At 48.7% G+C, this 22,255-nt stretch overlaps 1 protein-coding gene across 1 annotated transcript in view; it reads right to left on the bottom strand.

Moving 5' to 3' along the window:
- SCUBE1 (signal peptide, CUB domain and EGF like domain containing 1) overlaps positions 1-22,255 on the bottom strand; it is a 1,434,630-nt gene that overhangs the window by 148,047 nt on the left and 1,264,328 nt on the right. The window contains exons 18-19 of the mRNA XM_029600135.1: positions 17,982-18,149; positions 16,652-16,813 (exon numbers count right to left, since the gene is read on the bottom strand). Coding sequence (XP_029455995.1) covers positions 16,652-16,813; positions 17,982-18,149 — 330 coding nt within the window. The remainder of the gene's footprint in view (positions 1-16,651; positions 16,814-17,981; positions 18,150-22,255) is intronic.

The following is a 22,255-nucleotide window of genomic DNA, read 5'->3' as shown; positions in this document are numbered from 1 at the left end:
TGTTGGTTGTCCCCAACGTTGAAAGATCCTGGTCGCTACTGAGGGATCCAGGGACCATTCGTGTGGTTGGAATTGACGACTGAGGCGATCTGCAACTACATTGTGAATTCCTGCCAGGTAAGTGGCCCGAAGCAACATTGAGTGGTTCAGGGCCCAGCTCCAAATCTGTGCTTCTTGACAAAGGAGATACGAGCCCGTACCTCCCTGTTTGTTGATGTACCACATGGCAACTGTGTTGTCCGTTTGGATGAGAACAGTCTTGTGTGCAGTGCATAATGTATAGCTCATAGCTCTAGGAAATTGATTTGAAACGTTGCTTCGAGCTTTGTCCAAGTTGCTTGAGTTTGGAGATTGCCTATGTGAGCACCCCAACCCAAGGTGGATACATCTGTAGTTAAAGTTATCTGTGGGACTGGTTGTTGGAAGGGCAAACCCTTGCACAAATTGTCCTTGTTTGCCCACCAAAGTAGAGAGGAATGCAGCTGGTGGGTTACTTGAATTGGAGAGGACACTGGTTGAATGGCTTGGATCCATTGTGATCTTAAAGTCCATTGGGTAACTCTCATGGCGAGCCTTGCCATAGGAGTGACATGAACTGTGGAGACCATGTGTCCTAGTAAGGTCAGGAACTGACGAGTTGTTGTTTGTTGCTGTGAGTGAATCGAGTTTGCTAGTAAAGAAAGCGTTTCTGCTCGATCTTTGGGTAGAAAAGCTCTTGAGAGGATGGTGTTCAATTCTGCTCCTATGAATTGAAGCAGGTGAGATGGAGCGAGATGGGACTTTTGATAATTGATGAGAAAACCCATCGAGTGAAGTAGAGTAATTGTTTGATTGAGAGAAGCGAGAGCTCCTTGTAGAGATTGACTTCTGATGAGCCAGTCGTCTAGGTAAGGAAAAACATGGACACCTTGATTGTGCAAGTGTGCTGATATTACTGCTAGACATTTGGTGAATACTCTGGGAGCAGATGCAAGTCCGAATGGCAGTACTCTGTACTGGTAGTGTTGATGACCTACCATGAAGCGCAGATACTTGCGGTGAGGGGGAATTATTGGAATGTGTGCATAAGCGTCTTGAAGATCCAGAAAACAAAGCCAATCCCCTTTTTGAAGAAGTGGGAGCATGGTGCCTAGAGAAACCATCCTGAACTTTTCTTTTCTGAGAAATTTGTTGAGATTTCTGAGATCTAGGATGGGACGTAGACCTCCCGTTTTCTTTGGAATGAGGAAATAACGGGAGTAGAATCCTCTGCCCTGCTGAGACCAGGGCACCGGTTCGACAGCCCTGGCTTTCAGAAGGATGGATAATTCTATTTGGAGTTGAGGCATGTGTTTTGTGTTGAGAGAAGACTGAGCTGGTGGGAAGTCTATGGGAATTGAGAGGAAATTGAGTTGGTATCCTCGAGATATTATTGACAGAACCCATTGATCCGTTGTTATTGTTATCCAATTGTTGTAGAATTTGGATAGCCTGCCTCCTACTGGGAGTTCTGGTCGAGGATTTATGGAATGGCTTAGTTCCCTGGATATCCTTTCAAAAGCCTGCAGCAGGACCGGATTGTGCAATAGGCTGGGGCCTAGGTGTTCTCTGCTGATGCGGTTGTGTTCTATGTTGAGTTCTAGATTGTCTAGGCCTAGTTGTAGGAGGATAAAATCGTTTCTGACGATATTAAGGTTTTCTGAAATCCCTCCTTTGATTTCTCCAGGCAGTATGTGTAGTGGTATCCTGAGGAAGGGCAGAGAACTGACGTAAGGTCTGATTATATTCTTTTAATTGAGACACAATGCTTCCTGTACTTTTGTACCAAATAAATTGTCCCCTGTGCAGGGGAGGTCTACCAATTTATCCTGGACTTCTGTTCGCAGGTCGGAGGCCTTTAGCCAGGCCCACCGACTGGCACTAATACCCGAAGCTGCAACTATGGATGTTGTTTCAAATGAATCATATGCAGCTCTCACCTCATGTTTTCCAGCTTCAAAAGCTTTGTTGAAGAGGTTCTGTACAGATTCTCTTAGTTCATTTGGAAGAGATTGTTAACTTCGTGGACCCTGGGGCCGATCAGGGCAGGAGATGGTGCGCTGTGAAGGGTCACAGCAAGCGTCCTGACCGGGAGGCGGCTTGACGGACTGGGAGAAGACTTGGCAGTGGACCAAGGTGGAGCCCTATGCGACCAGGGGCTCGGTAGTGAGGCGAAGAGTGGAAGACGCTGGGCCCAGGATTGAAGACCTTCACCCTGGAGACCGGTACCCCCCCCGAGAGGAGCTCGTAGGAGTCCGGCCGCTGGGACTTTTGGAGATTCGCCCTGGAAGCCGGAGCCCCCCCAGGAGGAGCCCGTAGAGGCCCGGCTGCTGGGACTTAGGAGAGTCTTCGGGGCCAGAGGACTGAAGAACCAAGGAACAACGAAGGTCCGAGACGGGGTCCAGGAGCCAAGCCGGGTCGAAGAGCCAGGAGAGAGACAAGAGACGGAGTCGTGGACGGAGCCGGGTCAGTACCAAGGGTCAGAGGTGTAGCCGGAACCAAGGGGAGAGGCGAAACGCTGAGTTGTGGACGGAAACAGGTCGGAGCCAGATGAAGAAGCCAAGGCCAAGGGAGAAGACGAAAGCGTAGTCAGGAGTCAAGCCGGGTCAATGGAGCAGGATCAAACAGGAACGTAGCAACTACTCGTCAGGAAACCCCTGAAGAACCTCGTTGCAAGGCAGGGAAGGCTGTAACTGCAGGGCTTAAGTAGCCCTGCAGCGTCTGACGTCATCGGCTGGGAGATTGCAGTTCTCCCGCGCTGGCCCCTTTAAATCTGGGGCTCCAGCGAGCGCGCGCCTAAGGGGGCGGAGCCAGCCGCGGGAGGACGCCGACTGCTCCCCCGGAGCAGGAGCGCGGCATCAGAGGCCTGTGCAGGCCCGAGCGAGGTGGAGGCAGATCGGACCCAACTCGAGGGTGAGTGCCGGTCCCGGGGTCGACCCAGGAGCGCAACAGTACCCCTCCTCCTACGCCCCCTCCCTGGAGGTTTCGGCCTGTCCGGGTGAGCTAAATGGAACTGGAGGAGGAGGTCCTTATCCAGGATATGCGAGGAGGGTTCCCAAGAGTTCTCTTCGGGGCCGTACTCTTCTCAGGAGAGTAGGTATTCCCGACGATGGCGGCGACAACGAACTTCCAACACCTCTTTCACCGTGTACGTGTCCCCCTGGGCCGTAGAGGCGACGGTTGGCTCCGGAGGCAGAGTCCGGAATCGGGAGAGAACCACCGGCTTGAGCAGGGAGACATGGAAGACATCATGTATCTTGAGGGTTGAGGGCAAGCGTAACCTGTAGGACACCGCTCCTATGCGCTCGGCCACGATGAAGGGGCCAATATAACGGGGTGCTAGCCTCATGGAAGGAGTGCACAGCTGAATATTCTTGGTACTCAACCATACTTTAGTCCCGGGCAGAAAAACTGGAGCAGGTCGTCGGGACCTAACTGCATATTCTTTAAAGCGGGCTGACGTCTGACGAAGTCTCTCCTGAGTGGAAGGCCAGAGGTGGCGAAGCTGTCTAGCCGTTAGCTGCGCTGCCGGCGATGAGACCGTCAAGGGCAAAGGCAGGGGAGGCTTGGGAATCTTCCCATAGACCATTTGGAATGGGGACTGTAAGGTGGCGGAGTGTTTGTGGCGGTTGTACGAAAACTCTGCCCAGGGTAGGAGGGCGACCCAGTTGTCTTGCAGGTCTCCGACGAAGGCTCGAAGAAAAGCCTTCAGAGTACGGTTGGTACATTCCACTTGGCCATTGCTTTGGGGGTGGAAAGCCGTGGTCAGATCCAGCTGCACCCCAAATTTCTTACAGAGAGCCCTCCAGTACTTTGCCGTAAATTGGGGACCCCGGTCAGACGTAATGTGCGAGGGTAACCCATGTAGTCGAAAGATATGCCGAGTAAACAGCTCGGCTAGCTCAGGAGCCGTGGGTAGTTTCGCAAGAGGCACGAAGTGTGCCATTTTCGAGAATCGGTCAACTGTGACCCAGATCACGGTTTTCCCCTCCGAGGGGGGTAACTCTACCACAAAATCTGTGGAAACGTGGGTCATAAGAACATAAGAACATAAGAAAATGCCATACTGGGTCAGACCAAGAGTCCATCAAGCCCAGCATCCTGTTTCCAACAGTGGCCAATCCAGGCCATAAGAACCTGGCAAGTACCCAAAAACTAAGTCTATTCCATGTAACCATTGCTAATGGCAGTGGCTATTCTCTAAGTGAACTTAATAGCAGGTAATGGACTTCTCCTCCAAGAACTTATCCAATCCTTTTTTAAACACAGCTATACTAACTGCACGAACCACATTCTCTGGCAACAAATTCCAGAGTTTAATTGTGCGTTGAGTAAAAAAGAACTTTCTCAGATTAGTTTTAAATGTGCCCCATGCTAACTTCATGGAGTGCCCCCTAGTCTTTCTACTATCCGAAAGAGTAAATAACCGATTCACATCTACCCGTTCTAGACCTCTCATGATTTTAAACACCTCTATCATATCCCCCCTCAGTCGTCTCTTCTCCAAGCTGAAAAGTCCTAACCTCTTTAGTCTTTCCTCATAGGGGAGTTGTTCCATTCCCTTTATCATTTTGGTAGCCCTTCTCTGTACCTTCTCCATCGCAATTATATCTTTTTTGAGATGCGGCGACCAGAATTGTACACAGTATTCAAGGTGCGGTCTCACCATGGAGCGATACAGAGGCATTATGACATTTTCCGTTTTATTCATCATTCCTTTTCTAATAATTCCCAACATTCTGTTTGCTTTTTTGACTGCCGCAGCACACTGCACCGACGATTTCAATGTGTTATCCACTATGACACCTAGATCTCTTTCTTGGGTTGTAGCACCTAATATGGAACCCAACATTGTGTAATTATAGCATGGGTTATTTTTCCCTATATGCATCACCTTGCACTTATCCACATTAAATTTCATCTGCCATTTGGATGCCCAATTTTCCAGTCTCACAAGGTCTTCCTGCAATTTATCCCAATCTGCTTGTGATTTAACTACTCTGAACAATTTTGTGTCATCTGCAAATTTGATTATCTCACTCGTCGTATTTCTTTCCAGATCATTTATAAATATATTGAACAGTAAGGGTCCCAATACAGATCCCTGAGGCACTCCACTGTCCACTCCCTTCCACTGAGAAAATTGCCCATTTAATCCTACTCTCTGTTTCCTGTCTTTCAGCCAGTTTGCAATCCACGAAAGGACATCGCCACCTATCCCATGACATTTTACTTTTCCTAGAAGCCTCTCATGAGGAACTTTGTCAAACGCCTTCTGAAAATCCAAGTATACTATATCTACCGGTTCACCTTTATCCACATGTTTATTAACTCCTTCAAAAAAGTGAAGCAGATTTGTGAGGCAAGACTTGCCCTGGGTAAAGCCATGCTGACTTTGTTCCATTAAACCATGTCTTTCTATATGTTCTGTGATTTTGATGTTTAGAACACTTTCCACTATTTTTCCTGGCACTGAAGTCAGGCTAACCGGTCTGTAGTTTCCCGGATCGCCCCTGGAGCCCTTTTTAAATATTGGGGTTACGTTTGCTATCCTCCAGTCTTCAGGTACAATGGATGATTTTAATGATAAGTTACAAATGATTACTAATAGGTCTGAAATTTCATTTTTTAGTTCCTTCAGAACTCTGGGGTGTATACCATCCGGTCCAGGTGATTTACTACTCTTCAGTTTGTCAATCAGGCCTACCACATCTTCTAGGTCCATGGCTCCGTAGGGATAGGAAGCGGTTGGAGGAGCTCCCAGGGGCGACCTGGCAGGGGTTTCTGTCGGGCGCACGTAGGGCACGACTGAATGTAGAGGCGGACGTCCTCCCTGACCTGGGGCCACCAGTAGAACTCCGTTAAGAGCTCTAGAGTCTGGGCCACCCCTGGATGACCGGCCGTCAGCGAATCGTGGGCCCAGGCTAATACCTTTCTCCGTGAGTGAGCAGGGACCACCGTCCTCCCCGCGGGTGCTATTTCAGAGGCGGCTACCAGCACCTTAGCTGGATCCAGGATGTATCGGGGAGGTTCGATGGTATCGTCAGTCTCTGTAGCACGAGAGAGGGCATCTGCCCTAACATTTTTAGCTGCCGGTCTGATGTGGAGGGAGAAATTAAACTGGCTGAAGAAGAGGGACCAGCGCGCCTGCCGGGGATTGAGCCGCTGGGCGCGACATAAATACTCCAGATTCTTGTGATCTGTGTAGACTATTATAGGATGCTGCGCTCCCTCCAGCCATTGACGCCACTCTTCAAAGGCCAGTTTGATGGCGAGTAATTCTTTGTCCCCGATACCGTAATTCTTCTCGGCGGGGGAAAACTTTCGTGAGAAGTATGAGCAAGGCCGGGATTTACCATTTTTGGAAAGTTGGGCTAGCACAGCCCCTACAGCCACGTCGGAAGCGTCAACCTCTACGATGAATTGGCCCTGGGGATCAGGATGGCGGAGGCAGGTGTCATGTAGAAAAGCCTCTTTGAGAGCCTGAAAGGCCTGTACGGCCATGAGTGGCCATTCCCTGGCATCGGCGCCCTTCCGGGTAAGGGCCGTCAATGGAGCTACCAGACTGGAGTAGTGTGGGATGAATTGGCGATAGAAATTGGCGAAGCCCAAGAAACGCTGAAGCGCCTTAACTCCCAGCGGTTGCGGCCAGTTCTTAATGGCGGTGACCTTGTCGGGGTCCATATGGAAGCCTGTTGAAGAGACGATGTACCCTAAAAAGGGTAATGACTCCTGCTCGAATTGGCACTTCTCTAATTTGGCGTAAAGCCGATTCTCCCTCAGTTTCTGGAGTACTTGGCGGACGTGTTGACGATGTGACTCAAGGTCCCGGGAGTATATTAGTACATCGTCGAGGTACACTATGACAGAGGTATGTAGCATGTCGCGAAGTACCTCATTCATGAGATTCTGGAACACTGCAGGGGCATTACAGAGTCCGAAGGGCATGATGAGATACTCATAATGGCCGTCCCTGGTATTGAAGGCGGTCTTCCACTCATCCCCCAGACGGATTCTTATGAGATTGTAGGCCCCTCTGAGGTCCAGCTTGGTAAATATTCTGGCCCCTTGAAGGCGGTCCAGGAGTTCGGGAATCAAGGGCAATGGATAGCGATCACGCCGGGTAATGCGGTTCAGGCCACGGTAGTCGATACAGGGCCGAAGAGACCCATCCTTTTTCCCCACGAAGAAGAACCCAGCCCCAGCCGGGGAATTCGAGGGTCTAATGAACCCCCGCTCCAGGTTTTCCTTGATATACGCGGACATGGCCTGGGTCTCAGGCAAGGATAACGGGTATACTCGTCCGCGGGGTGGTGTGGTACCCGGCAACAGGTTGATAGCGCAGTCGAAGGGCCGATGTTCAGGGAGCAACTCGGCCTTCTCTTTGGAGAAGACATCCTGGAAGGCGTGGTACTGCAGAGGTACGGCTAGGGGCACCGTTAAAAGTGGAAGCATGGGTTGTAAGCAGGCAGGGAGACACTGACGGAAGCATGTGGGACCCCACGACGTGATCTGGAGTGAGTTCCAGTTTATCACCGGAGAGTGTCTTCTTAGCCACGGCAACCCTAAGATGACAGGGTGAATGGACCTCTCCAGGATGAGAAATTAGATCTGCTCAGTATGAAGGGCCCCGACCTGGAGCTTGAGAGGGCGAGTCCGAGTGGAGATAGTCCCAGGAAGAGGGGTCCCCTGGATGGAAGATACCCATACGGGTGGCTCCTGGGGCTGGGTCTCCAGCTGAAGTTGCTGTACTAGATCTCGGAGGATAAAATTCCCCCCGGCCCCGGAATCGAGCAGGGCTAAAGCGTCGAAACCCCCCTCCGGGAGGCACAATCTTACCGGAACGGTACATAGGGAGTTAGAGAAGGTGTTGCCTAGAGTCAACTCCCCGCTAGACTCTAGGTTCGGGCGTTTCCCGGGCACTCGGTACAGCGGGCCAGGAAGTGCCCCTTGCCACCACAGTAGAGACACATGCCCTGAGAGCGACGCCGCTTCCGTTCCTCTGAGGAGAGGGGACGCCGGCCCAACTGCATGGGCTCCTCACCCTGAGTGGTAGTCGGAGCGGGGGGAGACGGCCGGATGCGAGGAGGCGTGGGCCTATGGGTGGTCTGTCCCTGGGTGGCTCTTCGCTCCCGGAAACGGCGCTGAATACGTCGGTCCACTCGACCTGCCTCCCGGACGACCTCCATGAGCTTCAATAAGCTCATGGAGGTCGTCCGGGAGATCTCGGGCTGCCAATTCATCCTGGAGTCGTGGAGAGAGCCCTTCCAGGAAAATACCGTGCAGACTGTCGGCTCCCCAACCCAATTCAGTGGCAAGGGTCTGGAACTCCATGGCATACTCCTCCAGGGGACGGTTCCCCTGCCGTAATTGGAGTAGTTCCGAGGCGGCCATGGAAGCACGGGACGGCTCATCGAAGACTCTTCGGAAGGACTTGACGAACTGGACTAGGTTGGCTAACCGGGGATCCTGACGTTCCCAGAGGGATGAAGCCCAAGCCAAGGGCCTCCCATCCAAGAGGGAAATGATGTAGCTTGTCTTCACGTGGTCGGTAGGGAATTGTGCAGGCAGCAGGTTGAACCGGATGTAGCACTGATTGAGGAAACCCCGACATGACTTCGCGTCCCCCGAATACCGGGACGGAGCAGGCATCTGGACTGGGGCGGCGGGTCCGGGATTGGTCTGGGATGTAGACGCCTTAGGACTGGCAGCGGAGGCCCCCTCGACTCGGTCTGCTAACCGTTGTACCGTCGACATCAGACTGTCGAGGCAGCTCTGTTGCTGCTGCAGTTTCTGGGCAATGCCCGGGATGGCCTTCAGGCCTGCGAGGTCCGCCGGGTCCATGACCTTGCAATCTGTTAACTTCGTGGACCCTGGGGCCGATCAGGGCAGGAGATGGTGCGCTGTGAAGGGTCACAGCAAGCGTCCTGACCGGGAGGCGGCTTGACGGACTGGGAGAAGACTTGGCAGTGGACCAAGGTGGAGCCCTATGCGACCAGGGGCTCGGTAGCGAGGCGAAGAGTGGAAGACGCTGGACCCAGGATTGAAGACCTTCACCCTGGAGACTGGTACCCCCCCGAGAGGAGCTCGTAGGAGTCCGGCGCTGGGACTTTTGGAGATTCGCCCTGGAAGCCGGAGCCCCCCCAGGAGGAGCCCGTAGAGGCCCGGCTGCTGGGACTTAGGAGAGTCTTCGGGGCCAGCGGACTGAAGAACCAAGGAACAACGAAGGTCCGAGACGGGGTCCAGGAGCCAAGCCGGGTCGAAGAGCCAGGAGAGAGACAAGAGATGGAGTCGTGGACGGAGCCAGGTCAGAGGTGTAGCCGTAACCAAGGGGAGAGGCGAAACGCTGAGTCGTGGACGAAAATAGGTCGGAGCCAGAAGTCAGATGAAGAAGCCAAGGCCAAGGGAGAAGACGAAAGCGTAGTCAGGAGTCAAGCCGGGTCAATGGAGCAGGATCAAACAGGAACGTAGCAACTACTCGTCAGGAAACCCCTGAAGAACCTCGTTGCAAGGCAGGGAAGGCTGTAACTGCAGGGCTTAAGTAGCCCTGCAGCGTCTGACATCATCGGCATGGAGATTGGAGTTCTCCCGCGCTGGCCCCTTTAAATCTGGGGCTCCAGCATGCGCGCGCGCCTAAGGGGGCAGAGCCAGCCGCGGGAGGATGCCGACTGCTCCCCTGGAGCAGGAGCGCGGCGTCAGAGGCCTGTGCAGGCCCGAGCGAGGTGGAGGCAGATCGGACCCGACTCGAGGGTGAGTGCCGGTCCCGGGGCCGACCCGGGAGCACAACAGAGATGGGATAAATTCTTCCATCTGTTTCCAGAGGTTCCTCTGGTATTGTGTGATATATAATTGGTAGGATACTATCCTGGAATTTAGCATTGCACCCTGAAACACCTTGCGGCCTAGAGAGTCTAGAAATCTATTGTCCTTGCCAGGAGGATTGGAGGAATTAACTCTTGTCCTTTTAGCTTTCTTCTGAGCAGATTCTACTGAATTATGTGGTAGTTGAGATTTCTGATAGCCAGGTGCTGCTTGCACTAAGTATGTAGAGTCCATTTTTCTGTTAATTGGGGGAGCAGAACAAGGGTGTTCCCACAGGCGATTCTGTAGTTGAAGGAGTACCTCATGGATAGGGATTGCTAGAATTTGTTTAGGAGGGTCGACAAATTGCAACACTTCAAGTGTTTGGTGACGGAGATCGTGTTCTGACTCTAACTTAAAAGGTATAGAGTCTGCCATATCTTGAAGAAAAGCTGAGAAAGTGAGGTCCTCAGGAGGGGATTGCTTTCTAGGGTGTGGTGGAGAAGGGTCAGACATGAAGGTTTCCGAAGTGTCTGACTGAGTATCACTCCATGAGTCATAGTCTGGAGTGTCTGGTAGTGTCTTCCCTGTAATTGGATGAGGAGCTAATCCAGATGGTCCTGGTCTGGGTTCCTGGGTAGCAGAGTCCTCTTCATGTGGATCTGAGGGTAAGGAATCAATCAGATCCTGGTATTTTCTTTGTATCACCGAGTATAGTGCCGCTTCAGATGTTTCTGGACGTCCAGAAGGAAGTGGCATCATCTGTGTTGTAGTTGGCCTTTGCAGAATCAAGGATTTTGATGAGGGTATCGTCGATATGCCAAGGTGTGCGAATGATGGTGCAGTAGTATCGATAGGCATCGATACTCGACCCAAAGTTGCAGTAAGCATCGATGTCGTTATCGAGGAGATACTCGGTGTCACTTGCTGCATCGTGGAGGATCCCGATTTTAAGAAGGCTATTGTCGTCAGTCCGATTCCCGACAATGGGACAGTGACTGGCATCGGTGCGGTGTGAGGTATCGGTGCGGTGTGAGGTATCGGTACGGTGTCTGGCATCGAGACGGTGCCTGGCAATCGGGACGGCGCTCGGCATCGGGACAGTGCCTGGCATCGGGATAGTTCCCGGTATTGGTGCCGTCGTCGGCAATACATCAACTGTGCTAGCATCGGTGATGTCATGGATGAGGAAGACTTCACCGGCATTGGCGTTGTCACCAGCATCGGTGAAGGCACTGGTAGGTGTTCCTTAATAGCTTGTAATACCGCTCCTTTTATGACAGATTGTATATCTTGTGATATTGGAGAAGCAACCGGTAACGATGGAGGCGGAGATATCACAGTCTGCGATGTGAGTGGCTCTATTGTAACAGGCCCTACAGGCATCGAAGTGTCTGTGCGCTTAGGCCATTTTTCAATTTGTTCTCCTTGGGGAGATGTATGTATGTATTTATTTATTTATTTATTTAACGCTTTTCTATACCGACCTTCATGGCTGGATGACCATATCAGATCGGTTTACATCGAACAGGGGAACAGTAACCAAAAAACAGTAAAAAAAAAAATATGCAGATGGAGAGACCGAGGCATGTCGATGGCGGTGTTTATGTTTAAGCCTAATTTCGATAGTGGAACGTAACGATGCCGTCGATGGTGTGGGTGAAGGTTTATCCCCCGAGCCATCCGGTCTGTGTTTTTTTAAGTAAAACATTTTTAGTAGGACCTACCGGTGAAGATTTGGATGAAGTTGAAGGGATCAACTGCAGACTGAAAAGTTGTTGTATTTTTTCCTGACGCAATTTTCGTGCGATTCGTGCGACATCGTGCGATTACAAGTCGGACACTTTTTGAATCCCGACGCCATGGTGTCAACGACGGCCGTCGATGACTTGAGAAAAAAGAATAGCATTTGAAGAAAATTAAACGCTAAAATACTTCACCAGCTGATGAAGTATGAGAAGGAGTGAGATCCCGTGAGGGAGATTATGTGAAAAGAATAAGTTTTTTAGTCAAAAAAACTGAGAAGAATCTCAGAGGGCTCCTATAACTGTGGTGCTGATAGCAACGCGGAAAAATGAAGACTGGAGTGAGACCCCTGTGGCAGAGAATATCATGGCATGCTAGGCATGCTCAGTAGCCCCAGGCTGCCAGTCAAAAGTTTCTAGAAACTTTGACAGAAGTTTTTCCCGCGATAGGGCTCCGTCAGTGACGTCACCCATACGTGAGGACTAGCATCCTGCTTGTCCTGGAATAATCAGGCAAATCGTGAGCCACAAGTTTGTCTTTTATGTGAGAGTTGAGACCCTCCATGAATATGGCATGTAAGCATCCAGTGTCCCAATGCAGTTCGGATGCTAGAGTCTTAAATTCAATAGCAAAGTCTGTAAGCGGCTTGTTACCTTGCTGAAGGTTGAGCAAGGCAGATCCAGCGATGGTCTGGCGAGTCAGGTCATCAAACACAGACTTAAAAAGTTGTAGAAATCCTGATTGGTCATTCAGGATAGGATCTTCATGTTCCCATAGCGGTGAAGCCCAGGCCAGGGCTCGTCCTTCAAGGAATGAAAGGATGTAGGTGGTCTTTGAAGCCTCAGTGGGAAAGAAGGTAGGCTGTAAAGCAAAATGCATGCTGCTTTGATTGATGAACCCTCTGCACATATTGGCTTCACCCGTGAAGCGGTTAGGTGTAGATAAGGGCACAGTGGTCTTAAGGGTTACCACTGCTGACAGCAACAACTTCACAGGAGGAACTAAAGAGTTCAGTTGAGCGTGTAACTGATTGAAGACAGTAGCAAGGTTCTCCAAAGACTTTTGTTGTTCTGTAATTCGCTGGGCTAGGCCAGGAATGGCCTGCAGGGCTGTGAGCTGAGCCGAGTCCATGGAGTTAGCATTCTGTTGTGTTTGAGGCATTGTAGACCCTTGCTCGCAATGGAGATGACTCTGCCCACAGGGAGGAGCCCCGTGGGGAACTACTGCAATAGGCTGACACAGTTAGCAGACATAGAATGGATAGAGTCTTTATTGTACTGCTGTAAAGCAGGAAGGTAAGGCACTGATCCTCGAGGTGCCAATACGCTCAACAGGCTCAGAAGTATAGTCTCACCCAGATGTTCACGATAGGCAGGAGCCCGAAGTGTGAGTAACGCTGTGGCTGGAGGGTGGAGTTGGAGCGCTGGTTTGTAGAGGTACTCACAGAGTGAAGGCGTCTATCTGATGGTAGAATGGTGCAGGATATGAAGTAGATAGGCTCTCGAGGAGCGAGTACCCAATGGTCCAATATCCTGGAAATGAATAAGAGAGAAGACCCCTGAGGAGCGGTTGTCTAGGTTAGTGAGGACCCCGAAGGGAAGTTGGAAGCGAGAGACCCCCGAGGAGCGGGTGTCTAGAGCTTCTGCTGGAGCGAGGCCCTTAGTGAAAGGAGGCGTCTAAGCTAGCAGCTTAGGGTAGGCAGAGTAGCAAAGCGAAGTCTTTGCTAACTCAAATTGGTAGCGGAAGCGGAGGCTAGTTATACCTGAAGGTACTGACGTCATGCGGTGGGGCCACCCCTGAGGTTCCCGCCATGACGTGTATTTGAACGTCAGAGATGTACGCGCTCGCACCCTAGGAGGCCACGGGAGTGAGCATGGTGGATGGGGACGCCCATGCTGGTCAGGAAACACTGAGGCCTGTAGCACTCGGCACCGGAGACAACCATCTTGCCCAAAGAAAGAGAAAGGGGAGGAAAAGAGGTAGGGCAGAGCGGTCGCAGCCGTCTGCGACCGACGGACTCAACACCTGTCTTCTACACTGTGCTCATCTAAGGATAGGATTTAAGTATAGCATTCCCTGAACTACTACTGTTTCTGGAATATGGCAAGTTTACACACATCAGATGCCAAGGGTCAGATCTGTAAGCTATTGCTTAGTATTAGCACAATTTAACGAGTCTAGTCTACTTGAAGCTGTGATGTGATCCATTGTCTGATTTGGGTGGCCACAATCATGATTTGGATTGTCTTTGAATTTCCACTTGTGAAAGACATATGCATAATGTCCAGCAGAGGTTCTAAAGTGATTTATGGAACATCAAATATTTTTTATGTGGTTGAAATGATACAGAACTGTTGTAGGATTCTTAACAAGGTCCTTATTAGGAACATCAACAGAGTTCTGAAGTGTACATCAACATTTAACAATAGAGCTGCTAAACTCAAGGCCATAAGACATAAGTTATGCGTGGAAGCCTTTTTCTCATATTAGAAGACATTTGACAATCAGCAGTTTCAACATTTGATATATTATTTGCCCTAAATTGAATACACTGGCAAGAACATAAGAACTAAGAAATTGCCATGCTGGGTCAGACCAAGGGTCCATCAAGCCCAGCATCCTGTTTCCAACAGAGGCCAAACCAGGCCACAAGAACCTGGCAATTACCCAAACACTAAGAAGATCCCATGCCACTGGACTTGACCAACATTACTCAAATAATGATTTTATTTATGAAATTGTAACCGAACTTTATTGGCACCTGTTAGAATGTACGATATCCTACATTTACTTACCTTAGTCTATGTACCTATTTGTAAACCGATGCGATGGTATATAACTTAGCGACGGTATAGATAAGTTTTTAAATAAATAAAATAAATAAATAATAGCAGTGGCTATTTCCCGAGTAAATTTGATTAATAGCCGTTGATGGACTTCTCCTCCAAGAACTTATCCAAACCTTTTTTGAACCCAGCTACACTAACTGCACTAACCACAACCTCTGGCAACAAATTCCAGAGCTTTATTGTGCGTTGAGTGAAAAATAATTTTCTCCGATTAGTCTTAAATGTGCTACTTACTAACTTCATGGAATGCCCCCTAGTCCTTCTATTATTCGAAAGTGTAAATAATCGATTCACATCTACCCGTTCAAGACCTTTCATGATCTTAAAGACCTCTATCATATCCCACCTCAGCCGTCTCTTCTCCAAGCTGAACAGCCTGTTGTAATCCGGAAGTGGATCCTTAGGCCGACCGTCGTTGGGAGGCGGTCGGGAGGCAGACACGCACAGCCGTGGAAGGCTCTTCGCCTGGAAACCCGTGACACCCCCAGAGGAGCTGTGAACGCCCGGGTCGCTAGGACTTAGGTGACTTCGCCCTGGAAGTCCGAGGTCCCCCCAGGAGGAGCCCGTAGGGACCCGGACCGCTGGGACTTAGGAGAGAGGCTGGCGTGGAAGGAAACCCGGACCGGAACTGGAACAGGAGTGAAGGCAGGAGAAAAGGTGAAGACAGACCGTGATCAAGGCAGGCAGCTGGAATCAGAAGCGAGAGTCAATCCATGGTCAAGGCAGGCAGCAGGAATCAGAAGCGGGAGTCAATCCGTGGTCAAGGCAGGCAGCAGGAATCAGAAGCGGGAGTCAATCCGTGGTCAAGGCAGGCAGCAGGAAGCAGAAACGAGGGACAAACCGTGGTCGAGGCAAGCAGCAGGAATCAGAACAGGAACGCTGAAACTGGCAAGCAGGAACAGGAGAACCTGGAACAGCAACTAACTCACAGAAGTGACCTCGTTGCAAGGCAAAGCAGGAAGGGCTGGAGCCGACTTAAATCCCCCGCCTGTGCTGACATCATCCAGGGGGCGGTTCAGCACATCCGGGTGCTGGACTGTCAAAAGGCCGGCCCTCGCGCGCGCACGTTCCCCTCCGGGGGAGGAGTCATCTGCGGGACTCGGCGTCTCCCACGAGGCAAGACCGTCGCCATGCGGCCAGGCCGGCCCCGGATCCCGCGGCTCGCGGCAGGACCCCGGACCCCGCTGAGGAGGTAAGGACCCGGTTGCCAACGTGGCGACCGGGGCCGTAACACAGCCCTAACCTCTTCAGCCTTTCCTCGTAGGGGAGCTGTTCCATCCCATTTATCATTTTGTTTGCCCTTCTCTGTACCTTCTCCATCGCAGTTATATCTTTTTTGAGATGCGGCGACCAGAATTGTACACAGTATTCCAGGTGCGGTCTCACCATGGAGCGATATAGAGGCATTATGACATTTTCCGTTTTATTAACCATTCCCTTCCTAATAATTCCTAACATTCTGTTTGCTTTTTTGACTGCTGCAGCACACTGAACCGACAATTTTAAAGTATTGTCCACTATGATGCCTAGATCTTTTTCCTGGGTGGTAGCTCCTAATATGGAACCTAACATCGTGTAACTACAGCAAGGGTTATTTTTCCCTATATGCAACACCTTGCAGTTGTCCACATTAAATTTCATCTGCCATTTGGATGCCCAATCTTCCAGTCTTGCAAGGTCCTCCTGTAATGTATCACAATCCGCTTGTGATTTAACTACTCTGAATAATTTTGTATCATCTGCAAATTTGATAACCTCATCGTATTCCTTTCCAGATCATTTATATATATATATATTGAAAAGCACCAATAAGTATAATAAATTAAGCAATTAGTTAATGCAGTGCTCTAGGTAAATGGTCATAAACAGACATTTATATAGAGAACGTACCACAGAAGTCAAAACATGCAGCATATATAGTGCGTGCAGTGTATGTGCTGGAATCATACATTTCTTTACAGGAAGATCTTGTTTTTAACCAAGTAGAATTTAGCTTTATAAAGCAAAAATAATTACATTTGGAAACGATTCTAATATGAATTCCAGTGCAAAAATATTTAATAATTATTCAAAAAATTCACACAGAGAATACAAATTTAGGTGGTTTGAATATGTACAGAAAAAGAAAAAACAGTTTTGTAAAAGAACAGAGGAAACTACAGTGATTTCTTTTCACAACATATACAAATGGTATGCATAAAATGTTACAATATGTAAAGCAAAAATATGTAACGTACTTTTACAGTGTGTTACATTTGTGGCGCCATCAAAATCTGTACTTGTATTCCCAGGACAGGTTAGGCAGTAGTTTTGTCCAAATTCTGGTTGGTATGCTCCAACAGGACATCTGATACATCTGTGTGTTGTAGAGTTGTAGTAATGGCCAGGAGAACAATGAACTGCAAGAATATTTTTATAATAAAAACTAAAATATTAGAATGCAGACACAAATTAAAGGAGAATGGTCAAGCTAAAAATTCAAAGCTGCTTATTGCTTTGCATTTGCTTTGCATTATTATGAGCAACTGGTGAAATATATATATTCACAAAATGGATGCTTCCAGCAGGAGGGGGCCTTTGGGCTTTCTTCCAGGTATGCTACCTTGAAAACTCATGAGTTTAATATATATTTTCCAGACAGAAATACTTTCACCTGGCTGGGCAAAAAACTACCTTAAACTTTAAGTAGGAGACTTTCTCTTAAATAAAACTGTCTTCCCCATAGGCATCAGTGTCAGCACATAGCTCTCTTTCATGTAGGCCTATTTATTAAGAGTTCAGTAAGACATCTACAATAAGAATTTAGCACACATTTCTTATTGTGCTAAAAAAGTTTTAATACTTATGGAGTAACATGATGATATGCATAGTGTACCTGAGCTATGAAAAGTACATTATGGAAGGAAAAACCTGTGTGATGCATAACATACCTGCACTATACATAGTATACATAGTACACATAATATACTGTTAATACATAGGCTTGCCTATGGGCACCTTACCCCTGCAGTGTGTGCAATACAAAGTTCAATGTTTCACTGGAAAATGAGTCAATAGGAGGTAAGAGACTATCATGCTGACTTGGTCATACTGTCAGGGTAGAAGGGAAACAGGGGACTTCAGAAGACTATAGTCTACTGTAGGGGAAGGATAACACCACAAATATCTCTCTCCTTCCAAACAATTGTAAGCTACCGCACAAGACTACCCATTCGATAACCAGTAGTGAAAGCAAAAGTCTGATTCCTCCTAGACATCAGCAAAAGCAAGAATGTCCATTGCTTCCCAGTGATTATACAATGCTTCCATTTTCTTTCAGTGATAATGTAATGCAATACACTGATTCTTAGTATAAGCAAAATATTTCCGAAAGCCTGATCAGTAACAAGACAAATTGTGATTGTTAGCTTACAGCAATAATGCATAATTATTTGACATTTGTAAGGTATAACATAGTGCTACTCCGTATTTATGAATGCTGAGAATATCACTGAGAAGCTGTCAGTCAAAACGTAATGCTGTCACATGTCTGAATAATTGAAAAATGTATGCGTCATGAAAATTTACCTTTTGTTTCACAATCCTGAAATGAAATGGCACCTTCATATTTTGTGACAAGTTCACCACCACATAGAAAGCACAGGGTTCGTCCTGGTTCAGGCTGATATGTGCCAAGTGGGCAGAATCTACATGGTTTAAAGCCATCCAAAGAGAAATATCCAGGAGAGCACTGCCCTGAAAATATAAAAGTGAATTTTCAAAATGCTGCACGTGTAAAATATAACATATGCACATGTAAATAGCTTATATGTGCCTATTCTGTATTTTATAAAAGTCAAAAATATGTGCATATGTTCACTTTCACATACACTTATAGACATGTAAAAAAGGGGCGGTCTACGGTTATTCCAGGGTGGGATTAACAATTATGCGCGTAAGTAGCTGTTTTAAAAAGACATGTAGATGCGTATATTTTCCAACTTACTCGTGTATTTTTACACCTGCTAATTATCTGGTGTAAGTGATATTAGATGTGCTTATTGAGTAGTACTGACAGAATGGAAGGTCTGAGTGAGTGGAAGGTAGTTTAGGCTTAACAACCAGGAGGATCTCAATGATCTGGAGAAGGACTGGGCAAACTGGTGGTCTAATTGGTGTTATGGTTAGCAGAGAGCTGGACTAGACATGAACATTTAGCATGAAGCCTAGCCAGTAAGGTTTAGTTAGGTTAAGTTAAGGATTGTTGGCCTATTCCAGTGATGGCAAACTCCAGTCCTCGAGTGCCAATAACAAGCCAGGTTTTCAAGATGTCCACAATGAATAAAATGAGATAGATTTGCATATGCAAACCTGGCCTGTTTGTGGCACTCGAAGCCTGGAGTTCGCCATCACTGGCCTAATCCCTGCTTTCAGCCAGTATACAGAACATGACTTCTGGATGACATCATGAACACAGTTATATTTTCCTACAGAAGAAAGACATTATACCCAGCAGCTCCAAGGGCATTTGGCATGGAACATGGATATTTAATAACCACCTTCAAAAAGATACTTACTCCAACATGCTAATGATTTATGAGATTAACTCAAGGATAATGTATTCTTGAGCAAGAGAAATGGTCTCCTATATATGCCTGCAAAGACAACTCTCCCCTGTTTCCTGAAGGTGATAACCAGTTGCTGAAAGAGATCAGCCAGGCATGGACCAAATAATTTCTACTGCTAATTGGAAAGTTAAGAGGAAGACTCCAGCCTCAGACACAGTGCAGCCTAGGTTGCCAGTTGGCTCCAAATTTTCAGGACAGGTTAATCCAGTCCTGATTTTATCACACTGCCTGCAGGGACTTGTAGTTTTGCTTATCTTAAGCTGTGAATAGGTAAGTCAGAACTGCAAGTCTCTGCATGCAATGGGGTAAAACCAGGACTGAGTCAATCTGTCCTGAAAATTTGGAGCCAGTTGGCAATCCTAGTGCTGCAGCCTGTGAAACAAAGGACTATAAATATATTTCTGTGTGGAGCTGGCTTATTGAAGGTTCAAATTTTGTGCTTTTTTTTAAACCAGAGTTATAAAAAATATTATAGTACCACTGGTTGGGTTCTTCATCCATTGATATACCTGTTGGATTCGTGGACCCTTGAGCCGGCTGGGACAGATGACGACGCACCGTGTGAAGGCCCACAGTGGATGTCGAAGCCGGGAGGCGGCACAGGGCAGGAGACCAGAGGGATCTTCACCACTGGAAGCCCAAGGTCCCCCCAGGAGGAGCCCATGAGGACCCGGGCCGCTTGGACTTACGTGCGGTCTCCTGTGGGCAGATGTCTGAAGAGGAGTTCCAGAGTATTGAAGAGAGGAGAAGCTGGAGCCAGGGGGCCAACCGGAACTTCACCACTGGAAGCCCGCAGTCCCCCCGGGAGGAGCCCATGAGAACCCGAGCTGCTTGGACTTAGGCGAGACCCCTGGACGGTGCAGGACAGGATACCGGAGGATGAGCCGGAGTCACAAGCCAGTGGACGAGCTGGAGTCAGAAGCCAGTGCACGAGCCGAAATCAGAAGCCAGGAACAGCAACTAGCAACTCTGGAAGAGTGAACCTCGTTGTAAGGCAAGGAGTGGAGCTAGTTGCAGGGTTTAAATACCCTGAGAGCGTCTGAAGTCACCCAAGGCTGGTGCTGAACTTTCCCGCGCTGGCCCCTTTAAATGTTGAGCCCCTCGCGCCTAGGGGGTGGGGCCAGCCACGGAGCATAGGCGGCGTCTCCCTCGAGGAGGGAGCGCAGCGGCAGGAGCCAGGCAGGCCCGTACAGGCCAAAAAGACGTCTCAGTGGCCTGGACCATCCCCGAGGTAGGTGGAGGGACTGGGGCACGGTCCGGGACCACAACAGTACCCTCCTCCTATGCCCCCTTCCCGGGGGCTTGGGCTTCACAGGGTGGTCCAAGTGGAACTGGCGAAGAGTCTTGTCTAGGATGTTAGAGGCCGGCTCCCACATATTCTCCTCGGGGCCATACCCCTCCCAGGAGAGGAGGTACTCCCATCTACGGTGGTGGAACCGCACATCCAACACGTCCTTCAGCTGATAGATGACATCTTGTTCAGCGGCTGAGTTGGTGGGTTCAGGGGGCTTGTCTTGGAAAACAGACAGGATCAAAGGCTTGAAGAGAGATACATGGAAGACGTTGTGGAAGGAAGGCATAGACGGTAGGAAACCGTACCCACTCGCTCCGCTACAGCGAACGGGCCAATATACCTGGGAGCCAGGTGCATAGAGGGAGTCCGCAATTGGATGTTCTAGGTGCTCAACCATACCTTATCCCCAGGGAGAAAGACAAGAGCAGGGTATCGTAGCCTGTCAGCATATTTCTTCGCCGTAGCAGCAGTCTGTCAAAGCTTCTCCTGAGTGGATCCCCAAAGATCACGTAACTGTCATGCTGTAAGATGCACTGCAGGGGATGGAACAGTCAGAGGCAAGGGCAAGGGAGGTCTAAGGCGTTTCCCGTAGACCAACTGGAAGGGAGAGATGTTGGTAGCAGAATGCTTATGGTGGTTGTAGGAGAATTCTGCTCACGGCAATAAAGCCACCCAGTCGTCTTGGAGGTCTCCTACAAAGGCAAAAAGTAGCCAGAAGCTAGAAATAAGCTAGGAGCAGTGTATACCTAAGTAAAAAATTTGAATAGTTCAGCTCAGTTACTCACCGTGGAAAGGTGTTGAGGTAGTGTGATTGGGTTTGAATAGGGACCAACATTTGTTAATCAAGAGAGCAGTGAGTCACTCAGGAAAACTAACTGAAGTGTAAATCTCTAAAGGAACTGTTTTGTACTAATTTACCTTAGAAGCACATTATAAAAATTAGAAGGGAAGAGCTCAGTAACCCACATTCCAGTGGGAACACTGAGAGGAGAGGATCACCTTGCTGGTGGCTGAATGGAATCTGTAAGTTTTTGCTTGGGACATTGTCTTTTTTAAAAGTATTGGGGCAAAGTTAACTATCTGGGAATATTATTTAGTGTGTTTGTGTGTTTGTGCCTTTAATAGTCAGAAAGGCAGTGAATAAACAAGTTAGACTGTATTTTAAATAGTCAGTCAATAAGGTAGCTAGTAAGCAGTAGGTAGTGTGTTTATTTTTAAAAGTCTACAGAACTGAGTGTTCTGCAGACTTTTAAAGAACTGAGTGTTTGTATTTAATACAGAGTGTCTGTATTAAAAAAAACCCCACATAAAAAACCCCCCAAAAAGTAGCCAGAAGCTAGAAATAAGCTAGGAGCAGTGTATACCTAAGTAAAAAAGTTGAATAGTTCAATCACACTACCTCAACACCTTGGAAAGGTGTTGAGGTAGTGTGATTGGGTTTGAATAGGGACCAACATTTGTTAATCAAGAGAGCAGTGAGTCACTCAGGAAAACTAACTGAAGTCGAGCAGCTTGGGAATCAATGGCAAGGGATATCTGTCGCGTCGTGTAATGGCGTTGAGACCACGGTAGTCTATACAGGGTCGCAGTGACCCGTTCTTCTTTGCAACAAAGAAGAATCCGGCTCCGGAAGGAGAAGTAGAGGGCCGAATGAAGCCCTTCTCTAAATTCTCCTGGATGTAAGATGTCATGGCCCAGGTTTCTGGGAGCGACAAGGGGTATATCTGCACCTTGGGTAGTGATCAAGTTTATGGCACAATCAAAGGGCCGATGTTTGGGGAGAAGTTCAGCCTTCTCCTTCGAGAAGACATCCTGGTAATCCAGATATTGAGGCAGAACTGCCACAGACGGCTCGGGCACTGGCTTCTGACTCCAGCTCGTCCACTGGCTTGTGACTCCGGCTCATCCTCCGGTATCCTGTCCTGCACCGTCCAGGGGTC

This window comes from Rhinatrema bivittatum, chromosome 4 (assembly GCF_901001135.1).
Source record: "Rhinatrema bivittatum chromosome 4, aRhiBiv1.1, whole genome shotgun sequence".
Lineage (NCBI taxonomy): Eukaryota > Metazoa > Chordata > Amphibia > Gymnophiona > Rhinatrematidae > Rhinatrema > Rhinatrema bivittatum.
The sequence above is the reverse complement of the archived record's forward strand: the minus strand, read 5'-3'. Positions and strand labels throughout refer to the sequence as shown.